Below are 26,424 nucleotides of genomic sequence, written 5' to 3'. Positions count from 1 at the left end.
TCCTATACCTAACCCGCTACCCCTATACCTAACCCCCCAACCCCTATATCTAACCCCTACCCCTATCCCAAACCCCCTGCCTCTATACATAACCCCCTACTCCTATACCTAACACCCTTCCCCTATTCCTAACCCCTACCCCTATACCTAACCCCCTACCCCTATACCTAACACCCTACCCCTACTCCTAACCCCCTAGCCCTATACCTTACCTCTATATCTAACCCTCTATCCCTATATCTAACCCTCTATCCCTATACTAACCCACTACCCCTATATCTAACCCCTACCCCTATATCTAACCCTCTATCCCTATATCTAACCCCCTACCCCTATACCTAACCCGCTACCCCTATACCTAACCCACTACCTCTATATCTAACCCTCTATCCCTATACCTAACCCCCTACCTCTATATCTAACCCCTACCCCTATATCTAACCCTCTATCCCTATACCTAACCCCATACACCTATATCTAAACCCTACCCCTATATCTAACCCTCTATCCCTATATCTAACCCCCTACCCCTATATCTAACCCCCTACCCCTATACCCAACCCCTACCCTTATATCTAACCCCCTACCCCTATATCTAACCCCCTAACCCTATATCTAACCTCCTACTTCTATAACTAACCCCTACCCTATATCTAACCCTCTATCCCTATATCTAACCCCCTACCTCAACACCTTACCCCTACCCTCATATCTAACCCCCTACCCCTCTATCTAACCCCCTACCCCTCTATCTAACCCCCTACCCCTATATCTAACCCCCTAGCCCTATATCTAACCCTCTATCCCTATATCTAACCCCTACCCCTATATCTAAATCCTACCCCTATACCTAACCCCTATCGCTATATCTAACCCCATACCCCTATACCTAACCCTCTACCCCTATATCTAACCCCTACCCCTATACCTAACGCCCTACCCCTATACCTAAACTCCTACCCCTATATCTAACCCCCTACCCCTATACATAACCCCCTACCCCTATAACTGACCTCCTACCCCTTTACCTAACCCCCTACCCCGATATCTAACCCCTACCACTATACCTAACGCCCTAGCCCTATACCTAACCTCCTACCCCTATACCTAACCCCCTAACCCTATACCTAACCGCTACCCCTATACCTAACCCCCTACCCCTATATCCAACCCCATACCACTATATCTAACCCCTACCCCTATATCTGACCCCCTATATCTGACCCCCTACCCCTATATTTAACCTCCTACCCGTATACCTAACCCCTAGCCCTATATCTAACCCCCTAGCCCTATACCTAACCCCCTAGCCCTATACCTAACCCCCTAGCCCTATACCCAACCCCCTATCCCTATACCCAACCCTTACCCCTATATCTAACCTCCTACCCCTATACCTAACCCCTACCCTGATACCTAACCCCCTACCCCTATATCTAACCCCTACCCCTATATCTAACCCCCTACCCATAAACCTGACCCCTAGCACTATACCTGACTCTTACCCCTATACCTAACCCCTACCCCTATATACAAGCCCCTACCCCTAAACCTAACCCCTTACCCCTATATCTAACCCCTACGCCTACACCAAACCCCTATCCCTATATCTAACCCCCTACCCCTATATCTAACGTCTACCCCGATATCTAACCCCCTACCCCTATATTTAACTCCTACCCCTATATCTAACCCACTACCCGTATACCTAACCCCCTACCCCTATACCTAACCCCCTACCCCTATACCTATCCCCCTACCCCTATACCTAACCCCCAACCCCTATATCTAACCCCTACCCCTATACCTAACCCCCTACCCCTATATCTAACCTCCTACCCCTATACCTAACTCCCTACCCCTGTACCAAACCCCTACACCTATACCTAACCCCCTACCCAGATAACAAACCTCTATTCCTATCTCTAACCCCCTACTCCTATACCTAACCTCTATCCCTATACCTAACCCCATACCCCTATATCAATCCCCCTACCCTAATATGTGTCAGGGAATACGCAGGTGTGGCTAGGGGTGTGAGGGGAACTTAGGTGATGTTAGCTCCGCCCCCGATCAGCCTGATGCTATCACAGCCGCTGAGTAAGTCATGGGCTACGCACACACTGCACACACTGGGGAATCATTACATGGTGAGCGGCTGTTATCTGGGAGTGTCAGGTAATACGCAGGCGTGGCCAGGTGTATGAGGGGAAGTCATGTGACGTCAGCTCCGCACCCGATCAGCCTGATTCTATCACAGCCGCTGAGTAAGTCCTGGGCTACGCACAGACTGCACACACTGGGGAATCATTACATGGTGAGCGGCTGTTATCTGGGAGTGTCAGGTAATACGCAGGCGTGGCCAGGTGTATGAGGGGAAGTCATGTGATGTCAGCTCCACCCCCGATCAGCCTGATTCTATCACAGCCGCTGAGTGAGTCCTGGGCTACACACACACTGGGGATCATTACATGGTGAGCGGCTGTTATCTGGGAGTGTCAGGTAATACACAGGCATAGCCAGGTGTGTAAGGGGAAGTCATGTGACATTAGCTCCGCCCCGATCAGCCTGATTCTATCACAGCCGCTAAGTAAGTCCTGGGCTACGCACACACTGGGGAATCATTACATAGTGAGCGGCTGTTATCTGGGAGTGTCAGGGATAATACAGGCGTGGCCAGGTGTATGAGGGGAAGTCATGTGATGTCGGCTCCGCCCCCGATCAGCCTGATTCTATCACAGCCGCTGAGTAAGTCCTGGGCTACGCACAGACTGGGGAATCATTACATGGTGAGCGGCTGTTATCTGGGAGTGTCAGGTAATACACAGGCATAGCCAGGTGTGTAAGGGGAAGTCATGTGACATTAGCTCCGCCCCGATCACCCTGATACTATCACAGCCGCTAAGTAAGTCCTGGGCTACGCACACACTGCACACACTGGGGAATCATCACATGGTGAGCGGCTGTTATCTGGGAGTGTCAGGTAATACGCAGGTGTGGCCAGGTGTGTGAGGGGAAGTCATGTGATGTCGGCTCCGCCCCCGATCAGCCTGATTCTATCACAGCCGCTGAGTAAGTCCTGGGCTACACACAGACTGCACACACTGGGGAATCATCACATGGTGAGCGGCTGTTATCTGGGAGTGTCAGGTAATACGCAGGTGTAACCAGGTGTATGAGGGGAAGTCATGTGATGTCAGCTCCGCCCCCGATCAGCCTGATTCTATCACAGCCGCTGAGTGAGTCCTGGGCTACGCGCACACTGCACACACCGGGGAATCATTACATGGTGAGCGGCTGTTATCTGGGAGTGTCAGGTAATACGGAGGCGTGGCCAGGTGTGTGAGGGGAAGTCATGTGACATCAGCTCCGCCCCCGATCAGCCTGATTCTATCACAGCCGCTGAGTAAGTCCTGGGCTACGCACACACTGGGGAATCATTACATGGAGAGCGGCTGTTATCTGGGAGTGTCAGGGAATACGCAGGTGTGGCCAGGTGTGTGAGGGGAAGTCATGTGACATCAGCTCAGCCTCCGATCAGCCTGATTCTATCACAGCCGCTGAGTAAGTCCCTGGCTACACACACACTGCACACACTGGGGAATCATTACATGGTGAGCGACTGTTATCTGGGAGTGTCAGGGAATACGCAGGCGTGTCCAGGTGTATGAGGGGAAGTCATGTGATGTCAGATCCGCCCCCGATCAGCCTGATTCTATCACAGCCGCTGAGTAAGTCCTGGGCTACACACAGACTGCACACACTGGGGAATCATTACATGGTGAGCGGCTGTAACTGGGAGTGTCAGGTAATACGCAGGCGTGGCCAGGTGTGTGAGGGGAAGTCATGTGACATCAGCTCCGCCCCCGATCAGCCTGATTCTATCACAGCCGCTGAGTAAGTCCTGGGCTACGCACACACTGCACACACTGGGGAATCATTACATGGTGAGCGGCTGTTATCTGGGAGTGTCAGGTAATACGCAGGCGTGGCCAGGTGTATGTGGGGAAGTCATGTGACATCAGCTCCACCCCCGATCAGCCTGATTCTATCACAGCCGCTGAGTAAGTCCTGGGCTACGCACACACTGCACACACTGGGGAATCATTACATGGTGAGCGGCTGTTATCTGGGAGTGTCAGGTAATACGCAGGCGTGGCCAGGTGTATGAGGGGAAGTCATGTGATGTCAGCACCGCCCCCGATCAGCCTGATTCTATCACAGCCGCTGAGTAAGTCCTGGGCTACACACACACTGCACACATTGGGGAATCATTACATGGTGAGCGGCTGTTATCTGGGAGTGTCAGGTAATACGCAGGCGTGGCCAGGTGTATGAGGGGAAGTCATGTGATGTCAGCACCGCCCCCGATCAGCCTGATTCTATCACAGCCGCTGAGTAAGTCCTGGGCTACACACACACTGCACACATTGGGGAATCATTACATGGTGAGCGGCTGTTATCTGGGAGTGTCAGGTAATACACAGGCATGGCCAGGTGTATGAGGGGAAGTCATGTGATGTCAGCTCCGCCCCCTGATCAGCCTGATTCTATCACAGCCGCTGAGTAAGTCCTGGGCTACGCACACACTGGGGAATCATTACATGGGGAGCAGCTATGAATGAAATTACTGCTAATAACCATGCTAAGCAATACGCAGGCTTACACAGGGCAGGCTTTATCTCTGGCAGGGCAGTGTGTATCTGATCGCAGGGCTCACAACTTTAGCAGGTCGTCTGAATGAGGCCCAATGTCACTGCCTTTGCCGAGGACGATTTTATGTTGTTGCATATTCTGTCACCTAACGTAAACCAAGGCAGAAATCTAAAAGTGATTCGCCAATAAAACCTACCGATAATCTGGGCGATCCCTGGCCGTCTCTTTCCAGCTTCGCCGGCTACTTGAGCCCCAAGACTGTGCCCGATGATCAGTACATTGTCCAGGGAGCAGTTAAAGTGAGTCTGGAGAGATAGAACATTACAATGCGGATGGTCAGTGGTTCACGTCAGCCAGAGACTACAGAAGGATAACCCAATGATGTCTGGTGATGACGTGTGGCCCCATACAGTCACCCTGGCGGCCATACTTGTGTTACACCTTCATACGACTTTAACACTTCAGCCAGAGACTACAGTAGGATAAACCCCCTGATGTCTGGTGATGACGTGTGGCCTCATACAGTCACCCTGACAGCCATACTTGGTGTTACACCTTCATACGACTTTATCACGTCAGCCAGACACTACAGAAAGATAAACCCCCTGATGTCTGGTGATGACGTGTGGCCTCATACAGTCACCCCGGAGGCCATACTTGTGTTACACCTTCATACAACTTTAGCACCTCAGCCAGACACTACAGAAGGATAAACCCCCTGATGTCTGGTGATGACGTGTGGCCTCATACAGTCACCCTGGTAGCCATTCTTGTGTTACACCTTCATACGACTTTAACACGTCAGCCAGACACTACAGAAGGATAACCCCTGATGTCTGGTGGTGACGTGTGGCCTTATACAGTCACCCCGGAGGCCATACTTGTGTTACACCTTCATACGACTTTAACACATCAGCTAGAGACTACAGAAGGATAAACCCCCTGATGTCTGGTGATGACGTGTGGCCTCATACAGTCACCCCGGAGGCCATACTTGTGTTACACCTTCATACAACTTTATCACGTCAGCCAGAGACTACAGAAGGATAAACCCCCTGATGTCTGGTGATGACGTGTGGCCTCATACAGTCACCCTGGCGGCCATACTTGGTGTTACACCTTCATACGACTTTAACACATCAGCTAGAGACTACAGAAGGATAACCTCTGATGTCTGGTGCTGACGTGTGGCCTCATACAGTCACCCTGGTGGCCATACTTGTGTTACACCTTCATACGACTTTAACACGTCAGCTAGAGACTACAGAAGGAGAACCCCTGATGTCTGGTGATGACGTGTGGCCTCATACAGTCACCCCGGAGGCCATACTTGTGTTACACCTTCATACGACTTTAGCACCTCAGCCAGACACTACAGAAGGATAAACCCCCTGATGTCTGGTGATGACGTGTGGCCTCATACAGTCACCCCGGAGGCCATACTTGTGTTACACCTTCATATGACTTTAACACGTTAGCCAGACACTACAGAAGGATAATCCCCCTGATGTCTGGTGATGACGTGTGGCCTCATACAGTCACCCTGGCGGCCATACTGTGTTACACCTTCATACGACTTTATTACGTCAGCCAGAGACTACAGAAGGATAACCCCCTGATGTCTGGTGATGACGTGTGGCCTCATACAGTCACCCTGGCGGCCATACTGTGTTACACCTTCATACGACTTTATTACGTCAGCCAGAGACTACAGAAGGATAACCCCCTGATGTCTGGTGATGACGTGTGGCCTCATACAGTCACCCTGGCAGCCATTCTTGTGTTACACCTTCATACGACTTTAACACGTCAGCCAGACACTACAGAAGGATAACCCCTGATGTCTGGTGGTGACGTGTGGCCTTATACAGTCACCCCGGAGGCCATACTTGTGTTACACCTTCATACGACTTTAACACATCAGCTAGAGACTACAGAAGGATAAACCCCCTGATGTCTGGTGATGACGTGTGGCCTCATACAGTCACCCCGGAGGCCATACTTGTGTTACACCTTCATACAACTTTATCACGTCAGCCAGAGACTACAGAAGGATAAACCCCCTGATGTCTGGTGATGACGTGTGGCCTCATACAGTCACCCTGGCGGCCATACTTGGTGTTACACCTTCATACGACTTTAACACATCAGCTAGAGACTACAGAAGGATAACCTCTGATGTCTGGTGCTGACGTGTGGCCTCATACAGTCACCCTGGTGGCCATACTTGTGTTACACCTTCATACGACTTTAACACGTCAGCTAGAGACTACAGAAGGAGAACCCCTGATGTCTGGTGATGACGTGTGGCCTCATACAGTCACCCCGGAGGCCATACTTGTGTTACACCTTCATCCGACTTTAACACGTCAGCCAGGCACTACAGTAGGATAACCCCTGATGTCTGGTGGTGACGTGTGGCCTTATACAGTCACCCCGGAGGCCATACTTGTGTTACACCTTCATACGACTTTATCACGTCAGCCAGACACTACAGTAGGATAACCCCCTGATGTCTGGTGATGATGTGTGGCCTCATACAGTCACCCCGGAGGCCATACTTGTGTTACACCTTCATATGACTTTAGCACCTCAGCCAGACACTACAGAAGGATAAACCCCCTGATGTCTGGTGATGACGTGTGGCCTCATACAGTCACCCCGGAGGCCATACTTGTGTTACACCTTCATACGACTTTAGCACCTCAGCCAGACACTACAGAAGGATAAACCCCCTGATGTCTGGTGATGACGTGTGGCCTCATACAGTCACCCCGGAGGCCATACTTGTGTTACACCTTCATATGACTTTAACACGTTAGCCAGACACTACAGAAGGATAATCCCCCTGATGTCTGGTGATGACGTGTGGCCTCATACAGTCACCCTGGCGGCCATACTGTGTTACACCTTCATACGACTTTATTACGTCAGCCAGAGACTACAGAAGGATAACCCCCTGATGTCTGGTGATGACGTGTGGCCTCATACAGTCACCCTGGCGGCCATACTTGGTGTTACACCTTCATACGACTTTATCACGTCAGCCAGGCACTACAGTAGGTTAACCCCCTGATGTCTGGTGATGATGTGTGGCCTCATACAGTCACCCTGGCGGCCATACTTGTGTTACACCTTCATACAACTTTAGCACCTCAGCCAGACACTACAGTAGGATAAACCCCCTGATGTCTGGTGATGACGTGTGGCCTCATACAGTCACCCCAGAGGCCATACTTGTGTTACACCTTCATACGACTTTAGCACCTCAGCCAGACACTACAGAAGGATAAACCCCCTGATGTCTGGTGATGACGTGTGGCCTCATACAGTCACCCCGGATGCCATACTTGTGTTACACCTTCATACGACTTTAGCACCTCAGCCAGACACTACAGAAGGATAAACCCCCTGATGTCTGGTGATGACGTGTGGCCTCATACAGTCACCCTGGCGGCCATACTTGGTGTTACACCTTCATACGACTTTAACACTTCAGCCAGAGACTACAGTAGGATAAACCCCTGATGTCTGGTGATGACTTGTGGCATCAGGGGAGAGGGGGCAGCAGGTCACCCCCAGGTGACAACCCCACCTTCTCCTACACCACATGTGTCCCCAGGAAGGGTGATGGCACAGCCCACAGTAGGATGTTATCTGTGAAGGAGAGTACAGCCAACTGCTGCACCTTTGCGCCACCGATATGCCAACCTTACCCACCAAAACAGGGGCACCCGGCATAGACACCAAAATAGCAACAAGGGAGGGGGAGATTCAGCATGAAAAGGCCCCAATTCAATGCACAGCAGGTTCTGTCCTCCAAATACCTCTACAGACACACAGTCCGTCAGCCATTCATCACCATTAATCCCAAATAACCAACCAAAACCAGACAGAGGGACGTTTGGCGTCGGACCTGTCTCTATAGACATTTAATTATTCATTCATTTAGTTCTATACAATGGCAGCAGAAATCCTTCCTCCGGTGGTCAAGCGTCTCCACCAGATTCACCATCTCACAGGTATACCTGCAGCGCTGTAAAGGGCGTGTTGTGAGATAGGGGCAGAGAAGAACCACTTGGTCCATCTCATCTGCCCATGTTCACATAATGCAGTGGTGTTAAACTCATGGCCTACAGCTGTTGTGGAACTACACATTCCAGCATGCCATGGTTTTAGCAAGCCATTATATCAAATCTGTTACAGGGCATGCTGGGACATGTAGTTCCACAACAGCTGGAGGGCCGTGAGTTTGACACCACTTACATACTGTATGCACTACAGTTTATTTTTAGCAATTTGGACCCATGACCTCAGTGTAGTAGTTACTACATTACTGCGGCTGCCTCACAGCACCACTCTTTGTATTATGTCTTATGTGCATATGTGATTCCTTATGTCCAGAACACAACACAAGTGCTTCTCCTGCATACATACCATCGTAGTGTTAATAAAATATGTGATCTCTTCCCCAACCACTTGGACATTGCTGACTGCCTGGAAATAGAGACCACCGGCTCCCCTGCTATAGTCCACGCAGATACAATTTATGTCGTACCGCTGTAAAAATACCTGCAATAGACAGAACGAATATTTCCTCAGAGCTTTGTTGGTCACATATTACAAAATCATCTAAAAATTTTTCAAAAAGAATACTCGCCTAATCCAGCATAGATCGCGTCCTCTTCAGTCCATGTAGGCGTCCCCGGCATTAAATAAACACAATCCCAAAGTCAACGAAATAAAAAGAATCCATTTGTACACGTGGATTCTCTTCTATGCAATGGGAGGGCCTCAATGCTACATCTGTCACTTGGAGATCCATTGGCCAATCAGGTAGTGCCTCATAGTAGCGCTCCATTGATTGGCTGACCTCCCCTGAGCTGTCACTTAAGCAGAGCCCCTATGCTTCTACAGGGGGGAAATCCCCATAGCAGAGTATCTGTTGGAACCCTGCAGTTTGTGGAAGACCACAAGCCCAAACCACAAGCTTGGCCTAATGGACCTTGTACAACAAACTGCAAGGTTCCCACAGATACTCTTCAATTAGTATATCCCCCCCCCCCCCGTATTTGTGAACCAGCACTGGTCCAAGAGCTTGGAGAATATACTGTATAATGGGTGCAATGTGCGCTGAGTACACAGGCCCCTGAGTCCCAGGGGGGCCCACATCGCACATACTGCACCCATTTTTTAATTCCTACCCTCCGGAGTTCTATGATTCAGACTCTGTTGTGCTGGGCAGCATGGTGCTGCTGCGGCAGCTGAGAGAAAGCAGGGGCCCAGAGGAGGCTGCACACGGGCCTCCACCTCTTAAAGCGCCCCTGAGGGGCAGCCTATACCTAATCTGCATTATTTGAACCAGCATCGGGTCAAACAGTCGGGGGCTGGTTATGTTGAGGAGGGGAGACCCCACGCAGGTTTTCTTTTAAAAATGACACTTTCTTTAAGTTTTACACACAGAAGCATCGCACAGATCTATCTGATCCGTGTGTACACCCCATTACATGCGGAAGCATCGCACAGATTCATCTGATCCGTGTGTACACACCATTACACGCAGAAGCACCGCACAGATCCATCTGATCCGGGTGTACACCCCATTACACGCAGAAGCACCGCACAGATCCATCTGATCCGGGTGTACACACCATTACACGCAGAACAACGCACAGATCCATCTGATCCGTGTGTACACACCATTACACACAGAAGCATCGCACAGATCTATCTGATCCGTGTGTACACACCATTACACACAGAAGCATCTCACAGAACTATCTGATCCGTGTGTATACCCCATTACACACAGAAGCACCGCACAGATCCATCTGATCCGTGTGTACACACCATTACACACAGAAGCATTGCACAGATCCATCTGATCCGTGTGTACACACCATTACACGCAGAAGCATCGCACAGATCCGTCTGATCCGGGTGTACACACCAATACACACAGAAGCAGCGCACAGATCCATCTGATCCGTGTGTACACACCATTACACGCAGAAGCATCGCACAGATCCATCTGATCCGTGTGTACACCCCATTACACGCAGAAGCATTGCACAGATCCATCTGATCCGTGTGTACACCCCATTACACGCAGAAGCATTGCACAGATCCATCTGATCCGTGTGTACACCCCATTCCACACAGAAGCATCGTACAGATCCATCTGATCCGTGTGTACACCCCATTACACACAGAAGCACCGCACAGATCCATCTGATCCATGTGTACACACCATTACACACAGAAGCATCGCACAGATCCATCTGATCCGTGTGTACACCCCATTACACGCAGAAGCATCGCACAGATCCATCTGATCCGTGTTTACACACCATTACACACAGAAGCATTGCACAGATCCATCTGATCCGGGTGTACACACCATTACACTCTGAAGCATCGCACAGATCCATCTGTCCGGGTGTACACACCATTACACACAGAAGCATCGCACAGATCCATCTGATCCGTGTGTACACACCATTACACACAGAAGCATCGCACAGATTCATCTGATCCGTGTGTACACACCATTACACACAGAAGCATTGCACAGATTCATCTGATCCGTGTGTACACACCATTACACACAGAAGCATCGCACAGATTCATCTGATCCGTGTGTATACCCCATTACACGCAGAAGCATCGCACAGATCCATCTGGTCCGTGTGTACACACCATTACACACAGAAGCATTAAACAGATCCATCTGATCCGTGTGTACACACCATTACAGGCAGAAGCATCGCACAGATCTATCTGATCCGTGTGTATACCCCATTACATGCAGAAGCATCGCACAGATCCGTCTGATCCGGGTGTACACACCATTACATGCAGAAGCATCGCACAGATCCATCTGATCCGTGTGTACACACCATTACACGGGATGCGGTCATCTATTAGAATGAACTTAGGTCTACAGTCATTAGGTCGACCCCACTAGGTCGACTGGCAGGAAGGTCGACCTGACTTAAGGTCGACATGGGCCAAGGTCGACATGACTTAAGGTCGAATTTGCATAAAGGTCGACATGAGGAAGGCCGACTGGTCATAAGGTCGACATGGGTTTTTCACTGTTTTTTGAGCCGACATGTGCCGACAGGCGGTATTTCATGCCCTTCCATCCACTAGGGCGTGGTGGGAGAATAAAATAGTGTGCCGAGCGCAGCGAGGCACCGTGCCCGAAGCATTGCGAGCGAAGCGAGCGATGCGAGGGTCCGATTCTCATTGCCAACTGTGTCCATGTCGACTGTGTCGACATTCGGATAAAAAAACAGTGAAAAACCCATGTCGACCTTATGACCAGTCGACCTTCCTCATGTCGACCTTTATGCAAATTCGACCTTAAGTAATGTCGACCTTGGCCCATGTCGACCTTAAGTCAGGTCGACCTTCCTGCCAGTCGACCTAGTGGGGTCGACCTAATGACTGTAGACCTAAATGCAGTCTGACGAATGATCCCATTCCCATTACACGCAGAAGCATCGCACAGATCTATCTGATCCGTGTGTACACCCCATTACACACAGAAGCACCGCACAGATCCATCTGATCCATGTGTACACACCATTACACACAGAAGCATCGCACAGATCCATCTGAACCGGGTGTACACCCCATTACACGCAGAAGCATCGCACAGATCCGTCTGATCCGTGTTTACACACCATTACACGCAGAAGCATTGCACAGATCCATTTGAGCCGGGTGTACACACCATTACACTCTGAAGCATTGCACAGATCCATCTGATCCGGGTGTACACACCATTACACTCTGAAGCATCGCACCGATCCGTCTGATCCGGGTGTACACACCAATACACGCAGAAGCAGCGCACAGATCCATCTGATCCGTGTGTACACACCATTACACGCAGAAGCACCGCACAGATCCATCTGATCCGGGTGTACACACCATTACACGCAGAAGCATCGCACAGATCCATCTGATCCGGGTGTACACACCATTACACGCAGAAGCATCGCACAGATCCGTCTGATCCGGGTGTACACACCATTACACGCAGAAGCATCGCACAGAGCCATCTGATCCGGGTGTACACACCATTACACTCTGAAGCATCGCACAGATCCGTCTGATCCGTGTGTTCACACCATTACACACAGAAGCATCGCACAAAACCATCTGATCCGTGTGTACACACCATTACACACAGAAGCATCGCACAGATCCATCTGATCCGTGTGTACACACCATTACACTCTGAAGCATCGCACAGATCCGTCTGTCCGGGTGTACACACCATTACACACAGAAGCATCGCACAGATCCATCTGACCGTGTGTACACACCATTACACACAGAAGCATCGCACAGATCCATCTGATCCGTGTGTACACACCATTACACACAGAAGCATCGCACAGACTTATCTGATCCGTGTGTACACACCATTACACACAGAAGCATCGCACAGATTCATCTGATCCGTGTGTATACCCCATTACACGCAGAAGCATCGCACAGATCCATCTGATCCGTGTGTACACACCATTACACGCAGAAGCATTAAACAGATCCATCTGATCCGGGTGTACACACCATTACACACAGAAGCATCGCACAGATCCATCTGTCCGGGTGTACAACCCATTACACACAGAAGCATCGCACAGATCCATCTGATCCGTGTGTACACACCATTACACACAGAAGCATCGCACAGATTCATCTGATCCGTGTGTACACACCATTACACACAGAAGCATTGCACAGATTCATCTGATCCGTGTGTACACACCATTACACACAGAAGCATCGCACAGATTCATCTGATCCGTGTGTATACCCCATTACACGCAGAAGCATCGCACAGATCCATCTGATCCGTGTGTACACACAATTACACACAGAAGCATTAAACAGATCCATCTGATCCGTGTGTACACACCATTACACACAGAATCATCGCACAGATTAATCTGATCCGTGTGTACACACCATTACACACAGAAGCACCACACAGATCCATCTGATCCGTGTGTACACAGCATTACACGCAGAAGCATCACACAGATCCATCTGATCCGTGTGTACACCCCATTACACACGGAAGCATTAAACAGATCCATCTGATCCGTGTGTACACCCCATTACACACAGAAGCATTAAACAGATCCATCTGATCCGTGTGTACACACCATTACACGCAGAAGCATCGCACAGATCCATCTGATCCGTGTGTACACACCATTACAGGCAGAAGCATCGCACAGATCTATCTGATCCGTGTGTATACCCCATTACACGCAGAAGCATCGCACAGATCCGTCTGATCCGGGTGTACACACCATTACATGCAGAAGCATTGCACAGATCCATCTGATCCGTGTGAACACACCATTACACGAGATGCGGTCATCTATTAGAATGAACTTAGGTCTACAGTCATTAGGTCGACCCCACTAGGTCGACTGGCAGGAAGGTCGACCTGACTTAAGGTCGACATGGGCCAAGGTCGACATGACTTAAGGTCGAATTTGCATAAAGGTCGACATGAGGAAGGCCGACTGGTCATAAGGTCGACATGGGTTTTTCACTGTTTTTTGAGCCGACATGTGCCGACAGGCGGTATTTCATGCCCTTCCATCCACTAGGGCGTGGTGGGAGAATAAAATAGTGTGCCGAGCGCAGCGAGGCACCGTGCCCGAAGCATTGCGAGCGAAGCGAGCGATGCGAGGGTCCGATTCTCATTGCCAACTGTTTCCATGTTGACTGTGTCGACATTCGGATAAAAAAACAGTGAAAAACCCATGTCGACCTTATGACCAGTCGACCTTCCTCATGTCGACCTTTATGCAAATTCGACCTTAAGTAATGTCGACCTTGGCCCATGTCGACCTTAAGTCAGGTCGACCTTCCTGCCAGTCGACCTAGTGGGGTCGACCTAATGACTGTAGACCTAAATGCAGTCTGACGAATGATCCCATTCCCATTACACGCAGAAGCATCGCACAGATCTATCTGATCCGTGTGTATACTCCATTACTCGCAGAAGCACCGCACAGATCCATCTGATCCGGGTGTACACCCCATTACACGCAGAAGTATCGCACAGATCCATCTGATCCGTGTGTACACACCATTACACACAGAAGCATCGCACAGATCTATCTGATCCGTGTGTACACACCATTACACACAGAAGCATCTCACAGATCCATCTGATCCGTGTGTACACACTGTGAGGTTATCAGATTCACTGTAAATCTGTAATTACTATATTTTATTAGGTGTAGTAATTAATGTACTATTTTAGTCCGTCGGTACCCTCTTGTTCTCCATATATGTCTATATACCCCCTATATGTGTGTGTAGTTCCAGATCATATATTATTAGGCTGTATAATCCCACCTCAAATGTAATGTCTGTATTTCCCAGGACTTTATTCATGTAAGCATTGTACCATTGGCAATCTCCACAGGGGGGTTTACAATTCTTTGTAAACCTCTGGGCTCTAGCAGACTTTGTGGAACCGGCCACCACAGGGGGTGATCAGCCCATAATGTAATCAGCCGATTATTGTTCCTGCTGTTTACATGAGGGGGATAGCTGAAGGACAATCACCACAGGGGGTGATCAAATTCCCCTACTATCAACAGGAGGGTTGTCCACAGGGGGTGACCACCACATAATGTAATCAGACTGTGTTTTATATCTTGGGTTGACTCTGCTATGCATATCTTGGCCACTTCCAGACTTTCTGGAACCGACCCCAGCAGGGGGCAGAAGCAGATGGGCAGCAGCAGTACCTGGGAGGGGGGATAAACCTGACTTGAATCCACCAATAGGGATTGAGTGCAAGCCCACTGATGGTATGGAGAAGCGTGGGAATTGGAAGTTTTTAAAATGACTGGCACACAAGCCAGGAGGAGGATTTGATGGACTGTCCTGGACTAAGAGGTTATGCTCTGTCTAGGTATCGTGTGGACTTATATGCTATCACTGCGGTGTGGGATAAGTGATAGTTTGCCCTGTGGAACTGATCTGGGACTGTGACTATACAAGGACTGTCTGTTTGGGCCTGCTACCTGAATATCTTTCTACTCTGCAATTTACCTTTGCCACTGTTTATTGTCTATTTGTGCGTGCTGTGGAAAATAAACCATTCTTCTGGTTTCATCTGCTCGGTGTCTGAGTGATTGAGGAACTCGTACCCTCACATTTGGCGGCAGCGACAGTGGGATCATTCAGACACCAACCGTCGAGCACAGAAAGCACAGAGAACAGAGGATCAGACCATATGTAAGGAAACGGAAAATGCAATAAGGTGATGTTCAGCAAGTGAGCAGGTGTCATTCCTGTGGAAAGGGAAAATGTTTCCAAGGAAAGAAAATCGATGCCTCAAGACCCCTGTAGCAGAGGAGCTCAGGGATGGAGGTTCTTCAGTGTATCGGCAGGCTGGGAAGCCGGATCTGTTATTTATTGTCAGGAAAATGCAGTATATCTGGAAGTACTGGGAAGACGCTCAGCAGATGGTCAGCGGGTGGAGAGTATCCAGCATACAGGACAAGTTGTGTTACCTGGGGGATGCATTTCTGCACTGTAAAGGTGAGGCCACTTCTTGGAATCTGCTGGGAGAGCCAGAGTTTGTAGAATTTACAGAGGAAGTGATTGCTACAGTTACCCAGATGCTACAAAGAGGACAATATTCTGAGGCTGAAGGACAAGTCCAGAATACATTGATGCCCCAGATAGAACCAGAGGAAAGGTCTAGAAGGGGGCTACTGCAATCTGGGCAGACAACCGAGGGGTCTGCCACAGAATTAAGTGTTACTGCAAGAGAAGGGTCGTTGTCAGGGGGGCCCCTAACTGCCCTTGAAGAAATGAGTATGGAGGAGCTGATAGCAGAAGGTCAGCTGCGAGGTATACCCATCCGATCCTGCACTCGCGGGGAAATCCTTCAGCAGATCCTTCACGATCAGGGAGATCCTACAAATGCATTTGCTGATTATCGAGCTTGGATCCTCCATTTCGGTGCACAGTTGAGTGTGTGGGAACAATTGCAGTGTCTGGAGGAGTGCTTCGTGGTGGCAGAGGAAGAGGCGATTGATCGGGGGCTCCTGGATACCCCAGCATGGCAAGATCAGTGTCGCAGGGGGCGTGATGAAAGGCACCGTTTGCAATTGCTTCTCCCCCATCCTAGGGAGGAAGCTGCTCAGGGTTCTCTGCAGGGGGAGGTTATCCCCAACGTGAAGGAAGTGAGGCCTCTGAGCAAGGCACCCCGGGAGGAGCTGCACTACTGCTTCCCTTTTGCTGAGGTGGGAGATGCAGAGCTATTATCCTGCTGCCAGGGGATCTATGAGGACTGCGTCCAAGAAGAGATCGCCGTGGTTAGAGGAGTATCCGACAACATCCAGGCCACCAGCCCACCAGTCACAGATGACGTCGTGTTTCGGGCTGCCCAGCATACTCAGCTGGGGAAGGAGGCTATCGCGGAGAAGGAGCTGTGCGCAGAAGTAGCTGCAGGTGAGCATCTGGCTTTTAAGGGGACAGAGCTGACACAGCCTGTCCTGCAGCCACCAGCGGAATTGTTTGTGATGGAGGGTCCCTCCTCAGCCCTGGACATTGAGACCAAATGCTGGACTGAAATTTGCCATGCCCCTAGTTTGGGTTTGGGGGAGGAAGGACATGACGGGGTGGTGGAAGTGCCAGGGCCAGAGCCCCTATATTGGCCTGCTGTTTGGCCCCTGGTCCTTGGGCAAGAGGGGGAGGTGGAAAGTGGTCCCTGCCCCATTGTGCCCGAGGCAAAAGTATTAGTAGGTTACAATGTTGCAGAGGGGGGGTACCCAGAATCCGAAGAAGAGGAATCGCTACATCCCTTGTTAGTTCCAATGTATGACTTAGACTGTAATCATGCCCTTGCTGGTTCTGCAAACCAGCCGCCTTTTACAAGATGGGTTTGGTATGATGTCACCCTGTGGGACTCAGGTGGTATATCCAAACCCCAGATTCTCGGCTCTGCATCCCGCTATTCCAGGTTGTTATTGGTTCCTGAACAGCTGGGTACCGGGACTACAATAGTAGGGGAAGGAATGTGAGGTTATCAGATTCACTGTAAATCTGTAATTACTATATTTTATTAGGTGTAGTAATTAATGTACTATTTTAGTCCGTCGGTACCCTCTTGTTCTCCATATATGTCTATATACCCCCTATATGTGTGTGTAGTTCCAGATCATATATTATTAGGCTGTATAATCCCACCTCAAATGTAATGTCTGTATTTCCCAGGACTTTATTCATGTAAGCATTGTACCATTGGCAATCTCCACAGGGGGGTTTACAATTCTTTGTAAACCTCTGGGCTCTAGCAGACTTTGTGGAACCGGCCACCACAGGGGGTGATCAGCCCATAATGTAATCAGCCGATTATTGTTCCTGCTGTTTACATGAGGGGGATAGCTGAAGGACAATCACCACAGGGGGTGATCAAATTCCCCTACTATCAACAGGAAGGTTGTCCACAGGGGGTGACCACCACATAATGTAATCAGACTGTGTTTTGTATATTGTGTTGACTCTGCTATGCATATCTTGGCCACTTCCAGACTTTCTGGAACCGACCCCAGCAGGGGGCAGAAGCAGATGGGCAGCAGCAGTACCTGGGAGGGGGGATAAACCTGACTTGAATCCACCAATAGGGATTGAGTGCAAGCCCACTGATGGTATGGAGAAGCGTGGGAAATTGGAAGTTTTTAAAATGACTGGCACACAAGCCAGGAGGAGGATTTGATGGACTGTCCTGGACTAAGAGGTTATGCTCTGTCTAGGTATCGTGTGGACTTATATGCTATCACTGCGGTGTGGGATAAGTGATAGTTTGCCCTGTGGAACTGATCTGGGACTGTGACTATACAAGGACTGTCTGTTTGGGCCTGCTACCTGAATATCTTTCTACTCTGCAATTTACCTTTGCCACTGTTTATTGTCTATTTGTGCGTGCTGTGGAAAATAAACCATTCTTCTGGTTTCATCTGCTCGGTGTCTGAGTGATTGAGGAACTCGTACCCTCACACACACCATTACACACAGAAGCATCGCACAGATCTATCTGATCCGTGTGTACACACCATTACACGCAAAAGCATCGCACAGATCCATCTGATCCGTGTGTACACACCATTACACGCAGAAGCACAGCACACAGATCCATCTGATCTGGGTGTACACACCATTACACGCAAAAGCACCGCACAGATTCATCTGATCCGAGTGTATACCCCATTACTCGCAGAAGCATCGCATAGATCTGTTTGATCTGGGTGTCAGTGGCATAACTATAGCTCCGCAGCCCCCGCAGTGGCGGGGGGGTGCAGAGAAATTGGGGGCGCCGCCGGGGGGCTGCAGGGCTATAGTTACCCACGGTCTGCGTCTCGCCTGGCTCTCTGTCGGGACCTGCCTGACTGTCACGGTCCCGGCCGGCTCCTGCTGCAATGAAAACTGACAATTAGAAAATGGCTGCCCCCATACTGCAGACAGTTTTCTGTCTGCAGTATGGGGGCAGCCATTTTCTAAGAGTCAGTTTTCATTGTAGCAGCAGGAGCTGGCCGGGACCGTGACAGTCAGGCAGGTCCCGACAGAGAGCCGGGCGAGACGCAGACAGCGGGTAAGAAGGGGGGGCAGGTTAGGTGTGTGCGGGGGGGGTGCCAAATAAATGTGCGGCGGGGGTAGCGCTAAATAGTTAGTTACATCCCTGCTGGGTGTACACACCATTACACACAGAAGCATCGCACAGATCCATCTGATCCGGGTGTACACCCCAATACACGCAGAAGCATCGCACAGATCCATCTGATCCGTGTGTACACACTATTACACACGGAAGCATCGCACAGATTCATCTGATCCGTGTGTACACCCCATTACACACAGAAGCATCGCACAGATCCATCTGATCCGTGTGTACACACCATTACACACAGAAGCATCGCACAGATCCATCTGATCCGTGTGTACACCCCATTACACGCAGAAGCACCGCACAGAACCATCTGATCCGTGTGTACACCCCATTACACGCAGAAGCACCGCACAAATCCATCTGATCCGGGTGTACACACCATTACACGCAGAAGCATCGCAGAGATTCATCCGATCCGTGTGTACACCCCATTACACACAAAAGCCCCGCACAGATCCATCTGATCCATGTGTACACACCATTACACACAGAAGCATCGCACAGATCCATCTGATCCGGGTGTACACACCATTACACGCAGAAGCATCGCAGAGATTCATCCGATCCGTGTGTACACCCCATTACACGCAGAAGCATCGCACAGATCCATGTGATCCGTGTGTACACCCCATTACACGCAGAAGCATCGCACAGATCCATCTGATCTGGGTGTACACCCCATTACACACAGAAGCATCGCACAGATCCATCTGATCCGTGTGCACACCCCATTACATGCAGAAGCACCGCACAGATTCATCTGATCCGTCTGTATACCCCATTACACGCAGAAGCACCGCACAGATTCATCTGATCCGTCTGTATACCCCATTACACACAGAAGCATCGCACAGATTCATCTGATCCGGGTGTACACCCCATTACACACAGAAGCATCGCACAGATCCATCTGATCCGTGTGTACACACCATTACACACAGAAGCATCGCACAGATCCATCTTATCCGTGTGTACACCCCATTACACGCAGAAGCACCGCACAGAACCATCTGATCCGTGTGTACACAGCATTACACGCAGAAGCACCGCACAGAACCATCTGATCCGTGTGTACACAGCATTACACGCAGAAGCATCGCACAGATCCATCTGATCCGGGTGTACACACCATTACACGCAGAAGCACCGCACAGATCCATCTGATCCGGGTGTACACACCATTACACGCAGAAGCATCGCAGAGATTCATCCGATCCGTGTGTACACCCCATTACACACAGAAGCATCGCACAGATCCATGCGATCCGTGTGTACACCCCATTACACGCAGAAGCATCGCACAGATCCATGTGATCCGTGTGTACACCCCATTACACACAGAAGCATCGCACAGATCCATCTGATCCGTGTGCACACCCCATTACACGCAGAAGCACCGCACAGATTCATCTGATCCGTCTGTATACCCCATTACACGCAGAAGCATCGCACAGATTCATCTGATCTGGGTGTACACACCATTACACACAGAAGCATCGCACAGATTCATCTGATCTGGGTGTACACATCATTACACGCAGAAGCACCGCACAGATTCATCTGATCCGTCTGTATACCCCATTACACGCAGAAGCATCGCACAGATCCATCTGATCCGTGTGTACACACCATTACACACAGAAGCATTAAACAGATCCATCTGATCCGTGTGTACACACCATTACACACAGAATCATCGCACAGATTAATCTGATCCGTGTGTACACACCATTACACACAGAAGCACCACACAGATCCATCTGATCCGTGTGTACACACCATTACACGCAGAAGCACCGCACAGAACCATCTGATCCATGTGTACACCCCATTACACGCAGAAGCACCGCACAGATCCATCTGATCCGGGTGTACACACCATTACACGCAGAAGCATCGCAGAGATTCATCCGATCCGTGTGTACACCCCATTACACACAAAAGCCCCGCACAGATCCATCTGATCCATGTGTACACACCATTACACGCAGAAGCACCGCACAGATCCATCTGATCCGGGTGTACACACCATTACATGCAGAAGCATCGCAGAGATTCATCCGATCCGTGTGTACACCCCATTACACAAAGAAGCATCGCACAGATCCATGCGATCCGTGTGTACACCCCATTACACGCAGAAGCATCGCACAGATCCATGTGATCCGTGTGTACACCCCATTACACGCAGAAGCATCACACAGATCCATCTGATCTGGGTGTACACCCCATTACACACAGAAGCATCGCACAGATCCATCTGATCCGTGTGCACACCCCATTACACGCAGAAGCACCGCACAGATTCATCTGATTCGTCTGTATACCCCATTACACGCAGAAGCATCGCACAGATTCATCTGATCCGGGTGTACACACCATTACACGCAGAAGCATCGCAGAGATTCATCCGATCCGTGTGTACACCCCATTACACTCAAAAGCCCCGCACAGATCCATCTGATCCATGTGTACACACCATTACACACAGAAGCATCGCACAGATCCATCTGATCCGGGTGTACACACCATTACACGCAGAAGCATCGCAGAGATGCATCCGATCCGTGTGTACACCCCATTACACGCAGAAGCATCGCACAGATCCATGTGATCCGTGTGTACACCCCATTACACGCAGAAGCATCGCACAGATCCATCTGATCTGGGTGTACACCCCATTACACACAGAAGCATCGCACAGATCCATCTGATCCGTGTGCACACCCCATTACATGCAGAAGCACCGCACAGATTCATCTGATCCGTCTGTATACCCTATTACACGCAGAAGCACCGCACAGATTCATCTGATCCGTCTGTATACCCCATTACACACAGAAGCATCGCACAGATTCATCTGATCCGGGTGTACACCCCATTACACACAGAAGCATCGCACAGATCCATCTGATCCGTGTGTACACACCATTACACACAGAAGCATCGCACAGATCCATCTGATCCGTGTGTACACCCCATTACACGCAGAAGCACCGCACAGAACCATCTGATCAGTGTGTACACCCCATTACACGCAGAAGCACCGCACAGATCCATCTGATCCGGGTGTACACACCATTACATGCAGAAGCATCGCAGAGATTCATCCGATCCGTGTTTACACCCCATTACACACAAAAGCCCCGCACAGATCCATCTGATCCATGTGTACACACCATTACACGCAGAAGCACCGCACAGATCCATCTGATCCGGGTGTACACACCATTACACGCAGAAGCATCGCAGAGATTCATCCGATCCGTGTGTACACCCCATTACACACAGAAGCATCGCACAGATCCATGCGATCCGTGTGTACACCCCATTACACGCAGAAGCATCGCACAGATCCATGTGATCCGTGTGTACACCCCATTACACACAGAAGCATCGCACAGATCCATCTGATCCGTGTGCACACCCCATTACACGCAGAAGCACCGCACAGATTCATCTGATCCGTCTGTATACCCCATTACACGCAGAAGCATCGCACAGATTCATCTGATCCGGGTGTACACACCATTACACACAGAAGCATCGCACAGATTCATCTGATCTGGGTGTACACACCATTACACGCAGAAGCACCGCACAGATTCATGTGATCCGTCTGTATACCCCATTACACGCAGAAGCATCGCACACATCCATCTGATCCGTGTGTACACACCATTACACACAGAAGCATTAAACAGATCCATCTGATCCGTGTGTACACACCATTACACACAGAATCATCGCACAGATTAATCTGATCCGTGTGTACACACCATTACACACAGAAGCACCACACAGATCCATCTGATCCGTGTGTACACACCATTACACGCAGAAGCACCGCACAGAACCATCTGATCCGTGTGTACACCCCATTACACGCAGAAGCACCGCACAGATCCATCTGATCCGGGTGTACACACCATTACACGCAGAAGCATCGCAGAGATTCATCCGATCCGTGTGTACACCCTATTACACACAAAAGCCCCGCACAGATCCATCTGATCCATGTGTACACACCATTACACGCAGAAGCACCGCACAGATCCATCTGATCCGGGTGTACACACCATTACACGCAGAAGCATCGCAGAGATTCATCCGATCCGTGTCTACACCCCATTACACAAAGAAGCATCGCACAGATCCATGCGATCCGTGTGTACACCCCATTACACGCAGAAGCATCGCACAGATCCATGTGATCCGTGTGTACACCCCATTACACGCAGAAGCATCGCACAGATCCATCTGATCTGGGTGTACACCCCATTACACACAGAAGCATCGCACAGATCCATCTGATCCGTGTGCACACCCCATTACACGCAGAAGCACCGCACAGATTCATCTGATCCGTCTGTATACCCCATTACACGCAGAAGCATCGCACAGATTCATCTGATCCGGGTGTACACACCATTACACACAGAAGCATCGCACAGATTCATCTGATCCGGGTGTACACACCATTACACGCAGAAGCACCGCACAGATTCATCTGATCCGTCTGTATACCCCATTACACGCAGAAGCATCGCACAGATCCATCTGATCCGTGTGTACACACCATTACACACAGAAGCATTAAACAGATCCATCTGATCCGTGTGTACACACCATTACACGCAGAAGCATCGCAGAGATTCATCTGATCCGGGTGTACACACCATTACACACAGAAGCATCGCACAGATTCATCTGATCCGGGTGTACACACCATTACACGCAGAAGCACCGCACATTTCCATCTGATCCAGGTGTACACACCATTACACACAGAAGCATTAAACAGATCCATCTGATCTGTGTGTACACACCATTACACGCAGAAGCATCGCAGAGATTCATCTGATCCGGGTGTACACACCATTACACACAGAAGCATCGCACAGATCCATCTGATCCGTGTGCACACCCCATTACACGCAGAAGCACCGCACAGATTCATCTGATCCGTCTGTATACCCCATTACACGCAGAAGCATCGCACAGATTCATCTGATCCGGGTGTACACACCATTACACACAGAAGCATCGCACAGATTCATCTGATCCGGGTGTACACACCATTACACGCAGAAGCACCGCACAGATTCATCTGATCCGTCTGTATACCCCATTACACGCAGAAGCATCGCACAGATCCATCTGAACCGTATGTACACACCATTACACACAGAAGCATTAAACAGATCCATCTGATCCGTGTGTGCACACCATTACACGCAGAAGCATCGCAGAGATTCATCTGATCCGGGTGTACACACCATTACACACAGAAGCATCGCACAGATTCATCTGATCCGGGTGTACACACCATTACACGCAGAAGCACCGCACATTTCCATCTGATCCAGGTGTACACACCATTACACGCAGACGCACCGCACATTTCCATCTGATCCAGGTGTACACACCATTACACACAGAAGCATCGCACAGATCCGTCTGATCCGGGTGTAGTGTGTACACACCATTACACGCAGAAGCATCGCACAGATCCGTCTGATCCAGGTGTACACACCATTACACGCAGAAGCACCGCACATTTCCATCTGATCCAGGTGTACACACCATTACACGCAGAAGCATCGCACAGATCCGTCTGATCCGGGTGTACACACCATTACACGCAGAAGCATCGCACAGATCCGTCTGATCCAGGTGTACACACCATTACACGCAGAAGCACCGCACATTTCCATCTGATCCAGGTGTACACACCATTACACGCAGAAGCATCGCACAGATCCGTCTGATCCGGGTGTACACACCATTACACGCAGAAGCATCGCACAGATCCGTCTGATCCAGGTGTACACACCATTACACGCAGAAGCATTGCACAGATCCGTCTGATCCGGGTGTACTTCATGTGCCGCCGTGTTTGGCTACCGGCACAAATGACTTCACTATCACAAATCAGGAATCCTGAGAACACGGGAGTTTAGTATATGACCAGATTTGTTATTTCTAGATCCGTGTCCGCTCGTAACCAACCCGCTGAAACATGAGAGCTTAGTACATTTACCCCTGAGTGTTGAGCCAATGAGGAACATACGGTTTGATGCAATATCTCCTATAAGTGCGGAGCTGAATACAACAAGTACAGCTCCATCTGCAGAGGTGCACTCATGCCACTAGTCACACAAACAACCAGCCGGCTACGTTGGTCTGTAGCCACTTACCTGACACATCTCAATCAGCCAGGGATCATTGCCTTTTTCCGTGTATCCATGCACAACATACACCGTCTTTCTGGTGCAGTCAAAATTTGACTGTTGCAATGTGGAGACGTTGTGGGCAGTAACAACCTGCGGAGACAGAGCAGTTCCCCAGGGTCAGTATATGACCTCAGATGTTAGGCAAAGCCTCTTAGCAATGAGTGGGGGTCATGGAAATGAGAGCACAAGGTCAGGAGGCTATTCCTACTGTCATTACATTCTCCGGCGTCTCCTGACACAGGGACTGATTCAGGCCCGGATGCTATCCCACTTAGGCCACAAGTGGCCCCTGTTCCGCCAAGCTGTTGGGGCTCTGGTCGCGGGGTGATTGGCACCAGGATGCCTTTGGTGTTGGCGCAGTCAGGAGCTATGTTGTTATATGTGTGGCGATGTGCCGGACCGGTGCTGGGACAGTGGAGGAGGAGCAGGTGGAGAGGGAGCTGTGTCCACAGCGAGACACAGCTACAACCAACTGTCTGATCCCAGCGCTGGATGCGGTGAGTCGTGTGTCCAATCGATTAGTTCCTAACAGCGGACTGGATACAGCGGAATGTAGGAGCCGGACTGGAGGCAAAGCCTGGGGGTAGGCTCCCCTGACAGGGTTTGTAGGGAGCTGACTAGCAGTTAGTCATAGGAGGAGTGCTTAAGGAGAGGGTCATAGGGGGAGGGGCTTAACAGGGTGTTGGAGGGGTTTATAAGCAGGGTTCAGACAGGAAATAGGGGTCACTGGGAGATTTTCTCAACAGCTAAGCAGCGTGACATCTCCCATGGCTTCCCCAGGCAACGCTGATGCAGAGGTAT

The 26,424-nt window shown here is 50.1% G+C and overlaps 1 protein-coding gene across 1 annotated transcript in view; it reads right to left on the bottom strand.

Annotated features, from left to right (window-relative positions):
• The window catches only part of LOC146009790 (pancreatic triacylglycerol lipase-like), a 138,206-nt gene that overhangs the window by 19,561 nt on the left and 92,221 nt on the right, over positions 1–26,424 (bottom strand). Inside the window, exons 5-7 of the mRNA XM_083150250.1 lie at positions 25,588–25,713; positions 9,094–9,228; positions 4,853–4,961 (exon numbers count right to left, since the gene is read on the bottom strand). Of these exons, the coding sequence (XP_083006376.1) occupies positions 4,853–4,961; positions 9,094–9,228; positions 25,588–25,713 (370 nt within the window). The remainder of the gene's footprint in view (positions 1–4,852; positions 4,962–9,093; positions 9,229–25,587; positions 25,714–26,424) is intronic.

The sequence above is a fragment of the Crinia signifera genome, chromosome 6 (genome assembly GCF_055691185.1).
Source record: "Crinia signifera chromosome 6, ASM5569118v1, whole genome shotgun sequence".
NCBI classification, from domain to species: domain Eukaryota; kingdom Metazoa; phylum Chordata; class Amphibia; order Anura; family Myobatrachidae; genus Crinia; species Crinia signifera.
Note: the sequence above shows the minus strand (reverse complement) of the source record. Positions and strands in the feature narration are given on the sequence as shown.